The sequence below is a fragment of the Taeniopygia guttata genome, chromosome 2 (genome assembly GCF_048771995.1).
Source record: "Taeniopygia guttata chromosome 2, bTaeGut7.mat, whole genome shotgun sequence".
Taxonomy (NCBI): domain Eukaryota; kingdom Metazoa; phylum Chordata; class Aves; order Passeriformes; family Estrildidae; genus Taeniopygia; species Taeniopygia guttata.
Window position 1 is genome coordinate 8,945,460 of NC_133026.1, and position 13,609 is coordinate 8,959,068.

General features: G+C 34.8%; 1 protein-coding gene across 2 annotated transcripts in view; it reads left to right on the top strand.

The window, feature by feature from the left end:
* The window catches only part of UBE3C (ubiquitin protein ligase E3C), a 69,790-nt gene that overhangs the window by 22,945 nt on the left and 33,236 nt on the right, over positions 1 to 13,609 (top strand). For both annotated transcript variants that reach the window (XM_002190902.7, XM_072925318.1), the window contains 5 exons: positions 6,237 to 6,323; positions 6,943 to 7,100; positions 7,709 to 7,941; positions 11,687 to 11,791; positions 12,615 to 12,702. In XM_002190902.7, coding sequence (XP_002190938.1) covers positions 6,237 to 6,323; positions 6,943 to 7,100; positions 7,709 to 7,941; positions 11,687 to 11,791; positions 12,615 to 12,702 — 671 coding nt within the window. The remainder of the gene's footprint in view (positions 1 to 6,236; positions 6,324 to 6,942; positions 7,101 to 7,708; positions 7,942 to 11,686; positions 11,792 to 12,614; positions 12,703 to 13,609) is intronic.

Below are 13,609 nucleotides of genomic sequence, written 5' to 3' on the forward strand. Positions count from 1 at the left end.
TCATAGCAGCAGTTGAATTAGTGTGCCAGCTTTATTGTTGCAAGTAGTACATTGCCTTGGATAGTAATTACTGAGCTTGAATGCATCACTGCTTTGACTGCAGGCTTGCTGGTGGACTGTGTGGAAAAGGGTGTTTAATGAATAAAGAAGTCACTGAACTTTAATTGTATGAGTATGGCATCTATTTCCTCTCAGAAGCTGTGTTAGGTCTTTGCAATTATTTGTGATAACAAGCTATTTACACATTAGAGAAATTCAGGCGTTATGAAAGTTCTACTCAGCATCTTCTAGTAGAAAATAATTCACAAACGGTGACTTTTGAATAGCTGAATTTTAGAAATAAGTAGTAGATACTAAGATTTCTGTCAATGATACCAGCACAATTACTTTTGTTGTCAAAATGAAATTAATTTACACAGATATTTGGTAAATTAAAATAAACATTTAACTACTAGTTTTGACTTAGTAGTCAGCTGTAAGTGCTGAGTTTGTCAGGGATTATCATTTCAGCAATTGTCAGTCTTTTGTCCCATTCTCAGTGCATTTTAGACCTGGCCTAGTTTACCAAGCAGCTATTCTAAACATAATTTTTGAGTGGTTTTTGAAGGACAGATGATGCTTATTTGTGGAATTTAAAAAGATAATTAAAATACATTTTGTCATTAAGTTTCACTTTTTTAATTTGTCTGGTGATTTTTTAAAATGTCCAAATAATTTTATCAAATTTAATGATAGTCTTTTGAAAGATGCTACACTTACTTTGAAGTTTTTAAATTACTTAATATCCAGAGTGAAGTATATCTACTTAATAAAACCATTCTGAAATAGTTATGCAAAAATAATTTAACTCAAATTGTTTTTAATCTAGTCTAAGAGCATAATAGTGCTCTTATGTTTCGTGTTTGAAATCATACTGGGTCAAATGGTTTAAAATAGGAGTTGTTAAAAAGACTTTGTTTATTTAATAGCATATACATATGTGATATAAAATAATGATGAAAACAGAAGCTTCAAATCTGGAAAATTGGATGATAAATACAGTAATGATTGAAAATAATTTTTCAGTATCAAGAAGATTGGGCTAAGATCGACACAGGCTTTAGAAGGGAGAAAATAACAAATATCTCAGGATTGTTTTAATATCTCTGAGGTTTTTTTCCTTCTTGGACAAAGATGGGGACCTGTGTTACTCTGTTAAAGCTGAATGCTTTTATTTTTTTGAGGCTTCTCAGTACCTTTATAATTTGGTTGATGATGATGATATTGTGTGGTGTTAGGAACATTGGTGTTGCTGAATCAACTCAGTATTTTCCTTGGTTTTGTAACAGAGACCAAGACCTATACAAGATGCCCACAAATATAATGTAGTTTTGAAAGGAGCAAGCCTGTAAGATTATTTTCTGATGTTCTAGACAGAGATCTAGATCTATAGATCTAGGTCTGTGTAGAGATATCAATTTTCAGAGGTGGATAACTGAAAAAACACATTGCTTTGGGTTAGTTATTAAGAATTTTGATGAACTCTGAAATAATTCTGGAAATATGCAATCAAGCCAAATTAAAGAATGTCACAATACAAGAAGAACCTGTAAAAAATACAAAATACAAAAATACCTGTACCCTGTGTTCAGTAACCTGGATTAGAGGTGTAAAATAAAATCCTGATTATAAAGGAACCATTGGGAGTTCTGCTTGTTTTCAAAAAGGATGTGGCTTTAATCTTTTCACTATGAAGTTGATACATATTATTGGATACAGTTACTAAAAAAAAAAGAGAAAACTCGTGTATTGGACTGTAGTTCTTATAGAGAGACTTGCAAGACTTTTTTCATCAAACATACACTTTAAATAAGTATGTTCTGTTTCTGTAAGATATTTTGGTGTGTAATTTAATACCTTAGCCTTCATATTTATATTAGCTGGGTGCTGAATGGTGGTGGAAGCTGTGTTGGTGCTGGGACGTCAGTCACCATCAGTATCTGACAGCTCCTCAGTCCCTGTTCCTCACTGCTGCTCAATGACTGAAACTGCTCATCTTAGCCTGTGGTTCAGCACATTTGGCAAACGCCACTCTGGTGTGATCTGAGCAGTTTGTCTTCATATGTGTGCTGAGCTGGCCAGGCTTTACCTGGGGCTGTTGGGGTGTTTCCTTAGGCAGCGTTCTGACACTGCTGTGTTTTTCTGAAAGCCAAAATCATTGCATATGCAGTTTTAATCTTCTTTTTTTAAGCATTGCTTTATGTTTGTGGTCCAATATAAACAGAGGTAGAAGCATAAAGCAGCCTAAAGACCAGGACAGTTCATTTACCAGTGGCTGTGCTGCTGTCTCATACCTGTGACACCTCACAGTTGTGCGGCGACAGAATCTGCTGCCCCAGCAGCAATGACCTGTCGCAGGCTGTGTGAGCTCCTCTCATTCTGCTGTATTCTCTTCATTAACTTAAATGGTCTCAGTGGGAAACTGAGTCCAATTTATGACCTAGACTGAAAATCTTGCCTTTAACTAATTAACTTGTAGTGGTGCCTCAGCTAAATTAAGCTTAATGGGTCATTTAATCTGTCCCACTGCACAGGAGGAATTTGACACTTTTTTTAAACCAGAGGTGCCCAAAATGCTAATCTGGCAAGTAGACATAAATCATGTGGCCTTTGTGGACAATTAGATACCTAGAGAGAGAAACAAGGTTCTAAATAAATGATCGTTATGTGCTTACTTTTGGGAACAGATAATTTAATTTGGTATGATTAAAATTGATACTTAACAGGAATCACTAAGTGAATTTAACTCTATCACAGCCTGAGGTTGAGTCAGTGTGTGTTTTTCCACTTGAAAAGAGTTTACCCTTTCTGATAGCTGAGAAATGTTTCTTTCTTCTAAATGACTGTGCTAAATCTTAATACTGGACTTTACAGAAAATCTATTAATGAATCCCATTACATAAAACTTGTATAATGATCTCATGATAGAGAAGTTGGTGGCATTCAGTGAGATTTTCAAGAAAATGCAAAACCTTCAGATATGAGGAATTTAAACTTTAGTTGTTTGGGGTTTTTTTTAGAATAATGCAAATATTAAGAATGAAACCCCTGAGTTAGATTTTAGAGGTTTACATAAAAATCAAAATGCCTGTAATCTTTTTTATTTCTAGTTCTTTTTGTGTTTTGTTTTGTTTTTTTTTTCTTAAAGGAAAAATTGATCAAGACTGTAAGGACACTCAAGCATTATATTAGCTGATCTCTAAACTTTGTGGATTCATAAGGCTTTTTCCTCAGGATGTATAAGCCATCCCTGTACTCTTTTGCAGTTTATCAGGAATTTTTGCACTGTCATTTTAATGTACGTCTGCCTACAAAGGTTATTTTTAACCAGATGAACATCTTTTATCTGCTAAGGAAAAAGATCAAATAAGGTAGATATGGACCTATTTTGATTCTCCAAGGTTGTTGTGGTTTTTTTTGCTTAGTTGTTTTTTGCTTTTCACTGTGCTTTTTTTTGGTCAGTGTGAAACCAAAAATTTTGAAACTTTATTACAGCTGATTTTGTGTAGCCGCAACTTTCCAAAGTCATCCTTGAATTTTGTGGTAGGTTTCATTTTTGTATTTTTTGGTTACGGTTGTCATTTTCAACATTGAACACCAATTTCTGTACTTGGAGTGGGAAGGTAGCTGTTTTTTTCTGCCATCTTTACTTTTGCAATGGATTAAATTTCAGATGAATCTAGCAATGCAAATCTCTTTTAACACATGGCCCAATTCACCATTCTATGTTCAGTTTGCTGTTCTGTGTTTGTTTTCTGGTCACAGCACAGAAACTTTAGAATGGAAGCTTTAGAACAGATGAATTAATTTACTTCATATTTGCAGTTCTTTCATGTCAATGAAACAGGCTGTTGGTGCTCTTCTACCTAATGTGCATTTTTGTGCTTAACCAGATTTTCAGGAAAGGGAAGTGTGAAAGTTGAATTAATTCAGCATTTTTGGAACTGAGCCATGAAACAGAGCAGTTGCTACAACTGACTGCCTGAATCACGGATATGGAATAAAAATGGCTAAAACTTAGGCAAAGGTTATTATTGTAAGCTCTTAAGGTTTGTACTTCTTTCCCCTTCATTACTGCCGAATATTGCTAGAATGAAAAAATGAATTACATTATGATAGGTTCATTGTCCATAATGTTTGTTCATTTCTGCTCAAACTGTTACATAATTTCCAGGGATGACTGTGAAATTAACAACTTTTTCCTTGGAAGCTGCGTGAAACCTGAAGGCAAGGCGCCAAATTACTTTTAATTTTAAATATGAGGCTGAAAACTGAAGGTCACTGAGGAAGTTTCTCATTTCGGAAACCAAGACATCGGAGCTATTATTCAGATATTTAAACATTAAAATACAAATCCTTATTCTAAATTATCTAGGTATGATAAGGCTGTCCTTACATGTTAATGCATAATTTTCACCAAATGTCAAAATAATGTGACTTTAGAAGAGAATAGAATTCTCATGTATCAAATTCAGGTTGAATTTTTTTCAAAAAAACCCACATAGTTAAAATAGAATTTAATGTAACAGCAAAACTTATCTTAAACTGACATTAGTTGCAGTTGCTTCAAATTTGACTTGGACTTGGTAATGTTCCCAATGTGCAATTTCTTTGAAATAAGTGAAGCTCCCAACTCTTTTTAAATGTAGTGATCTGTGCATTTAAAATTCAAAGAGGCACACTGCAAACTCAAGGCTGCTTGTTTCATTTCCCATTTTTCTGCATGGCCTTAGAGTCTATTTCCAAAACTCCCCGTACCTGTGAAACGATCCTTTGAGCTAAGTGAGGAGTTGTGCCTGCCTCTCGCTGCTCTATCCCAGCACAGATCCTGTGTGTGCAGCTGCATCTGGGGGCTGCAGGTGAGCTGGGAGCCGAGGAAGGGACCAGCTGATGATTGAGGGCTCATGATTGAGGCTGTGCTGCTGGGAAGAAGCAGGAGGAGCAGCCAGCCAGCACCCAGGAGCATTTGTGAGAGGGTGTGTAGGTGTTCTTGTGTGGGAGTTAAACTACTCTCCAATGTTTTTAAGCCTTTATTGATATTTTACTTTTTTTCTTTAATGAAATGTGTGCTTTTTTTTTCCTTTTGCCATCTGGTAAATTTTAATTTCCACATGGTCCACAATAAATACTTTGTTTTCTGGCAAGAGGTAGTCTCCCCTCCCTGCTCCCATTTCCCAGCCTCCTATCTCTTGTATGCCTGGTCACAGAGAATTTTGATGTTTGACCAAACTATTGGCCACTGAGAGATGTTATCTCAGTATTTGTTTTACTTCCTCATGCTAATTAGGAGACCTAGGAAAGTAGCATCTAGAAAAACTAACTGAATAATGTTCTTTGATACCTGAAAAATAATACTGTTTAGTCAGTGAAATCTGGTTTGGTTCCTAGAAGACATTGTTTCAAATGATTTAGTCTCATATGTTGCTTCCTACAAGGGGAAGAAAATATGCTAGGGATGACTTTTTAGTTTCCAGAAGCTTTATATTTCTCATTTCTACAAAAAGGTTTTGATACTGTAATCATGTCTGAAGTAATGTGATTAAAGTCAGTCCTGTGTATAACTGGCTTGTGGAGTTACACATTTACTTATACAAATTAGTAAGAAATTTTCAAACAATAAACAATTTTCTGTCTGCAGATGGGTTAGTGTACATGTAGCAGTCCTGACATTGTTCCATTGATGTTTTATTTCTCTCTGCCAAGCTGAATAGATCAGTAAAATTGCTATAGTTCTGACATAAAGTAAGGTATTTTAATCTACCTTTTCAAAAAAATTACTATGTTTTTTTTCTGTCAGAGGAACCACAGAAGTGACCTATTAACTAGCTTGGTGTTATTTTCTATATTAGAATTAAAAAGGTATCAGATAATTAATTCAGTGTTATGTTATTTTTATTAATATTTGTTGAATTAAATGAAAGACTGGAAATGTGGGTTTAATGAAAATTACTTATATTGTATGGTTTGCTGCTGAGATAATGAAAGTTCTTAATTTTGGTATAAGGCTTTATATTCTCGGTTGTCAGTTTTTGGGGCTTTCACCACATTTGATCAGAACAAAATCTTCCATGTGGAAAAAGTAAATTTAAATTTTTAATTTCTCAGAAATTCTTGACTGAAAAGTTCTTACAGAAACATTGTGTTTTATGAATTTAGAGTATTTTGGAAGACCCAATTAATTTAACTTCTTCTTGCAGGCTCCTTTATAGTTTAGCCTTTAATGCCAGATTCCTGAGGCATCTTTGGTATTTGATATCTTCAATGACTACACGGATGATTACAGGGTATGTATTGTGCCATTTCTGATTCGTTGTTAAAATAGAGCCTGTCTAGTGGAAAGGGAATGGACAGCTAGAGATATGGTTACTTACCTCCTGTGATTTCATAAAACTGAGCAAAATCTTGGAAATCATACAGGATAAAAAAAAATACTTATTTAAAATGGATTGAATACTTTGTAGTTCTTACAAGCATCAATGTAACAAACACTGAAGCCCCAGGTGGTTCATGCCTAGTGTGAATTTTATCACACCTGCTCTGACTAGTTAAGAAATAGATGGCAGCAGAAGCATCTTGGGAGCTGAGGCACTGGACCTGCAGATGTGTTCAGTGCTGACAAGCAGAGAATTATTCTCTTTGCTTTGTGTCTCCAAAATACCTGCAGTCTGTATTAGTTAATGCCCAGGTTAATTTGTCATGGGGACACTGAGGTACCAGTGACAAGAACTTGTGAAGAATAATCTTATTTTCCAGCAATTGGAAATAATAGTTCTTTAACTGAAAACACTATTGTTTTATTGCTGTTGGGGCTACTACCACATTCTTGTACTAGAAAGCTGAAGGTAGTACTGTCATAGAGTATTTTATTAACCCTCTCTTTTACACTGCATTTTGTATTTTAAGGTCTATGGTGCCACTCCTTCAAGTGATTTCAAGAGGCTCTCCAATGTCTTTAGAGGACTCTAGCCGAATTATCCCTCTCTTCTACCTTTTCAGTTCTTTGTTTAGTCACTCACTTATTTCTATTCATGATAATGAATTCTTTGGTGACCCAATAGAAGGTGAGTTTTGAGCATACTAAATAGCAGTGCTTTGTAAAATGTTTTTGTGTGAGGCTGGAGAGCTCCCTGGGCAATGATTTGCTGACATGTGGGAGGAAGGATCTTCTGGCCTGGCTTGCTGATGGTCCCCTGAGCACTCAGCTGTCAGCTGACTCTTTTATGGTGATTGCACTTAGAAAAAAGAGAGAAAAATTAATGGTCTGCACCTTGGGAACCCTAGCTTTACACAAGGTCTGATATGGAAGTTCTTAATCATGATAATTTTTAATGAGTTAGTGAAGAGAGCAAAATTCTTCTGGACTGAACCTGCAGTTTAATATATAAATTTAACTTAGCAGGAATCACAAAAGAGATGAAGAGGATATTGTAATTAAAATAATTGTGCCTACACACAATCCCAAGATTTGATCTCCTTTCTATATGTTTACTCATTCTTTTTTTGGGTGATGTTTCTAAATGTTTACTCATTACTTTCTAAATGTTTACTCATTCTTTTTTTTGGGTGATGTTTCTTTTCTCTAGATTACTTGTGTGAATATTAAAGTTGAATTAAATAATTAGGGTTTTTAAAAGTAATTTAAAGAAACTTAAGCTTGTGTTTCATATAGTTGTAGGTCAAAGACAATCATCAATGATGCCTTTTACACTAGAAGAGCTTGTAATACTCTCGCGCTGCCTTCGAGATGCATGTCTAGGAATCATAAAGTTGGCTTACCCAGAAACCAAACCAGAGGTTCGTGAGGAATATATTGCAGCATTTCAAAGTGTTGGAGTAACAAAAAACACAGAAATGCAGCAATGTATACAGACAGAACAGAAAAGGTGGATTCAGTTATTCAAGGTAAATTGTGTTGATTTTCAGAACATAGCTGAATAAAATTTTTATTATTCTGCTGAAGATATGAAATTAGATTTTTTTCTCTAATTTTATTTCTGTTGCAACAAGTAATATGGATTTAGGAAGATTGCTGCTTGGCATAGATGCTAAACTTCAAGTAACCAAATTCTGATAACTGTAACGTTATTTTTTTCCTTCAGTCAACTCTTAATTTTCTTGCTTATCTTGTTTATAAAACAATTACTGTGTAAAATATGGGGTTTAACTTGGAGTCCCATTAACCAAGGTGCTTAATTCTAAATTAAGGTGTGAATTTCTAACAAAAGCTCATGATTACTCAGGTACTTCTGTGTTACAAGACTTTACTATACTGGTACCATGCTGTATTGGTTTTTTTGGTATTCTCCCAGAACCTTTTGGTATTCCTCATTTTGGGTTTACTGGAATACTAAAGGGAAGGTGAATCTGACTTAGCAAATGTGAATTTAATGTATGTTCTTTCTGGATATCTACCACTGTTTTTCTGCTGGTTTTATCCATGGCATCCTAGCTAAGACATGGGTTACTAGAAGCTGAAAATGGCATGAAAAAAAAAAAACCCTGATATAACTGTTGCTGAAAAAAAGAAGTGCTTGACTTGTCATGAAAATTCTGCAGCAAACACATCTAGTCAGCTAAAATTGCTCATTAAAGAAGTGGGAGCAGAAGAAATGCATTTTCCAAATTGAATGCTAGATTTACAGTCTGTTTAATACTGGCGACCTCTCGCACACTAATGTTCAGTTGGAGTCATCAGCTGTCTCTTCAGGTCTTTTATCACTGCTTTTGTCAAGCTATCTATTTAATTGAAAGAAGTTAATTGAATGAAAATGATCAACTAAGCTTGTATTAATATTGCTAATGGAACTTTCTTCTTGGCCATGTTTGGAGAAAGATGTCATGCTAGACTTTAGGAAAGGCCCATTAAGGCTTGCACTTAACCTGATGGGCTAATTAAGGAATGCTTATTCATTCTACAAGTCTAAGGTAGCCTCTATCCAGCCTATTCTGCCCGATTTTACAACACATTTCACTTATGAGCATAAGCATTAATAGCAGTGAGAGTAACTGATAATGTTTTGATTGCATTGAACACAGTCCTAATGCACCTCTGAATCTGTAATTTGCACAGATTGATCTAATATATGTTTGCACAATGTAATTTAATTACTTGCCTTTAAATTGCCAAATAAACTTTTGATTTAAAGGTCATTAATGAAACCCCCAATATGTCTTTTTTTTCTGCGAAAGATGTCAGACCAGGGGTATTTTTATGCGTGCAGATCATATCATGCCTCCTTCTTTTTGTTTGCTTTAGTTTGTTATGCTTAATCAATCTTTGTGTAAGTTGATGGATTTCAGGTGAATGTGATAATATTTTGCTGTCATTCACTCAAAGGTCTGAGTTACTTTGTCCCACTTTGGCAGTCTGAAATTACACTTGTAGTGGAACTGTCAAAACTGGGTGTCAAAACTCTTACTATGTTTAGGAGCCAGGGTTGTCTTCCATCAGCTGAATTGGAAATACAAGTCTTGAGGGTATCTGAAAGGCTTCAGTTCTATCCCAAAAATAAGATAATAGCAAAGCTTCCATTGTTTCCTTGTTTCTTCAAAAGCATGTTTGTTGTCACAGATAAAAATTGAACGTGGCTAAGGTTAATGTCATCAAGAAGGCTCCTGTGTGTAGCACTGAGTCTTTCCTGCCAGCAGCTTCAAAATTGCTTCCTGCCAGTAAACAGGCAGCAGTACCATCTTCCAAATCATTAAAATAAAGCTATAGTAGTTAATTATAAATTCGAGTAGAAAATGCTTTTTCTTTCTTTTGCTCTATGTCAAATATATCTATCAAATATATGGGATTTATCTTTGCTAAAGCTTTTGCAAGGTGCTGGTGGAAAAAAAGGCACAATACTTCCTTATAATCTGTGCTTTTAATTTCTCTTTTTTCTTTTAACTCCTCACTTATTTTGTGTATTTTCCATGTCTCTGGTGTCTAATGAAATACATATGTGTATATATGAAGTGAATGAAATGATATATATATATAAACACACATACAAATATAGGGTTTATTTCTTCAAAGTAATGGTAAATCTGGAAACAGGGAGGCTGCTGACAGTGATGTGCATATTTGCTAACAGATTGGAGGTCTTTGGTAAGATGTATATGTGCAAATATCTTCATTCAACAGAATCCCACATTTTTGGCTTGGTAGAATGATGAGTAGTATAGTCAGCTGTTACCGATTCCATAGAAAATCTGAAGTTATGAGTATTTGAAAATGGATTTTGTTAAACAAAAGAATTAATTCACTATCTTGAGTTAATCCTGTGAAATCAAGTTTCTAATTTTGCGGATTTTAGTTTTAAATATTGCTTGCAGTGGACAGTGTATTGGAAAGAAACCCCCTTTTTAATGTTTGTTATTGGGGTGCATCTTCCCTTTCCATAGAATACATACTAATGAAAATTTTTACAAAGGAATACTGAGTTGGGGTGGCAGTTGGGTTAGTGTTCTCAGTACCCATGCATTCTGCAGGAGAAACTGCAGTTTCACCTAATCTGATTCAGCTTCCTTTAAGGTTTCTTTAGCTGTTTGTAAAATACTGTATTTTAACGGTCTTCATGTGGATAGTATTTTCTGATTTTATTTTAGTTTTTAATAATGTTTGCCTCACTTACATTGGTAATGGGACCAGAGAGACTTCAGTGATTCATGTATAAGGGAAATTTTATAAGGGAAAGGTGATGAAAATTCCCATGTAATCAGACAGTTCACTTAATAGCATTATTTGTTCTGTCTTGAATAAAGACATTACCTTAAAAACTGGATGTTAAAAGCTCTTTTGTGTAGCATCTAGACACAGAATCCTGTAGAAAGCCCACTGAACTTTGTTACTGTTGACACCTGTCTACTAAGGGTGTCTTTTAGCAAGATTATTTCAGAAAAGTGTACAGTTTTTTTCTTACTCATTTTTCAAGTGCTGTACTTTGAAGTTACCAAACAGATGGCTCTTCATTGTAGCAGTGATAATGTCTTTTTAGCCTAGTAATTTACTATTGTATTGATTCCACTTAATTATGTTTTATGTAGTGGGGGTGAACTTGATTCTGCTTTGGACAGAAGGCATGCAGCTGAGTATGGCAGTTCTGCTTGAGGTGGAGAATTTGTTAACTTGGTTTCTCTACTCAATTTTATTTTTTTTCTGTATGGGAGGAAACTGCCAGGAAAAACGCTAAAATTGCAAAGATACCCTAGTGACCATGATAACGATTTTTCTCAGCCTCTCAATTTTGATAGGAAGATAAAAAAGAACATTATATCCATACCTGATATACATTGTGTGTATACTTGATTTAGTGTAATTTTATTTAAATAAGTAATTTAATGTTGATAATTTGTTTGGGCTTCCTTGAACTGGCATGTAGCACTTTAGGTGTGCAGTACTGCTAAATCCTATGTAGTCCTTGTTCCTAGATTTTGGAATGAGACTTTAATAAGACAAGGTTTTTGATGTCTTGCAAGTGAACCATGATTACTTAATTTCATTCTAAGGTATTTAAGTCTAACGGCAAGTTTTTGTGAGTTAAAAATAAGTGGCAATTTTATATGTTACTGTTTTTTTAAAAACAAGCTTTTTCTTTGTCTATTATGTAATTTCATTCACAGTGCTAAATGTATACTGAATGTGTGTGTTTCTGACACCTAGGTCATCACAAACTTAGTGAAAATGTTGAAATCTAGGGATACAAGGAGAAATTTCTGTCCACCAAATCACTGGCTCTCAGAACAAGAAAACATTAAAGCAGATAAGGTAAGAGTCATATCCTTTTCCACAAAGCCTTACAGGTGCCAGATTTTCAGTGATAAAGTGTTTGATTCCTGACAGTATTAGTGATGTTGACATTGCACAGATCATATGGTTTAAAACCTGGAATAATGTTGCTTTTCTTAATGTAGGAGTCTGGCATCTGTTAAGAAACTTGTATGTTAAAGCACATTTCCAGTCCATAAAGGGCAACTTGCCCTACAGTGTAAGAGTGTAAAGCATTGGTATTTATAGCAGAGGAGAATGGGACACCTGGTAGCATTTAGTTGCATTTTCTCATAGTAAAAAAGCTGAATTAAATAACTGCTCTATAGCGGGGAAAATTATCTTCCAAAATAGAGGAAAATTCAGCAGCATTTTCTGTACTTACCTCACCTAGAAGTGACTTTCTTTTTCTAAGATCTTTTGAAAAAAAGGAGATTGATCTCAAAAAGTGTATATGTGTGTGCAAAAGGAAAAAGCAGATACCTGCTGTGGACTAGATTCTTTTGAATCATGACACATGCTCAGTACAAAACAAACAGAATATTTGATATCACAAAATTCAAAATCAGCTCTCTAGTGTCCTAAATACCAGAACGGAATGTAACATTGTGTGTATTTTTAAATACAGGGGCTTTATATTGTACTGTTGTTAATTATGCATCTCTCCTGTAATGCACAAGTGTAAGGAGGGATTAGCAGAAATGAAGATGTTGAGGTGTTCAGACACTCCTGCATGTGACAACTCTGTGTGTTTACTATGCAGCAGTAAGTTGTAATGTGTGATTAGGTCCTGTTTAACTCTGAAATCCTGTTAATTTGTGAGGTCACACAGCTGTATGTGCCATCAGCCAGACACGTCTGGAGAGTCAGGAGGATGGGGAGAATAGGACCACTGCAGTCTACTTTGGATGGTAAGACACTGTCCATGCAATTTCAGCTGTACTAAGTCAAAATAAGAGATTGCCTCATGCAAAGAAATCTGTCTTTTGTAGAACTCAGTTGAGTATTTTGCAGTAAAATCTTCCTAACCAAAAGCAAGACAATCTTTCATAATTTTGGTTAAGATATTTTTAAAAATTGTGTTCTTGTATGCATGTGTGTATATCTTTATAGTACGTCATGTTATTTAATAATTTCTTTGCCCAAGCTTCCACTAGCATTGAGGGGAAAGGATGTGTTCTTAAATAATGTATAAATATGTAGTAATATGTATAAAATGCAGTTGCATAGAACAGAAAATGAATACAGTTGCAGAAGATGCAAGGCATTGAGATTTTGCTTTTACTGTATACTATAAACATTTTTGTTACATATTAAATTGTAGCAAACAGGCTTTGCATGGTAAATATTAATTCCTGTTTATAAATATTGTGTCTAATTAGCTAAGGCAGAAATGTAAACCTCTGAATTACTCAAAATACCAGGATTTTATGGAACTTGCAGAGAAAGATTAGAGAGTGGGACAAACTTAGCAGTCAGGATAAATTTATACTAGATTGTTCCAATATGCTTTCTCATTTAGACAGTCTGTTTCATCCAGCTCTTCATACCTTTTCAGCTTCACTATTCTAGAATTTTACCTCTCTGTGAACAGGTAAAATAATCATTTAGTCACTGGCACTTGTGCAGAATTAACAATGAATTTAAAATGGGGCCTTTAAGCAGCAAAACGATTCATCTACAGAAGTCCTTACTCTCTGTCAAGATAATGCAATCTGCTTGAGTTAGTTTAGCCAGATCCAGTAGATCATGGAGAGGTTGTAGCATTTGAAAGCTTCTGTAGGGTTGTACAGAATTAAGAGTTTTGGCCAGGGTTGA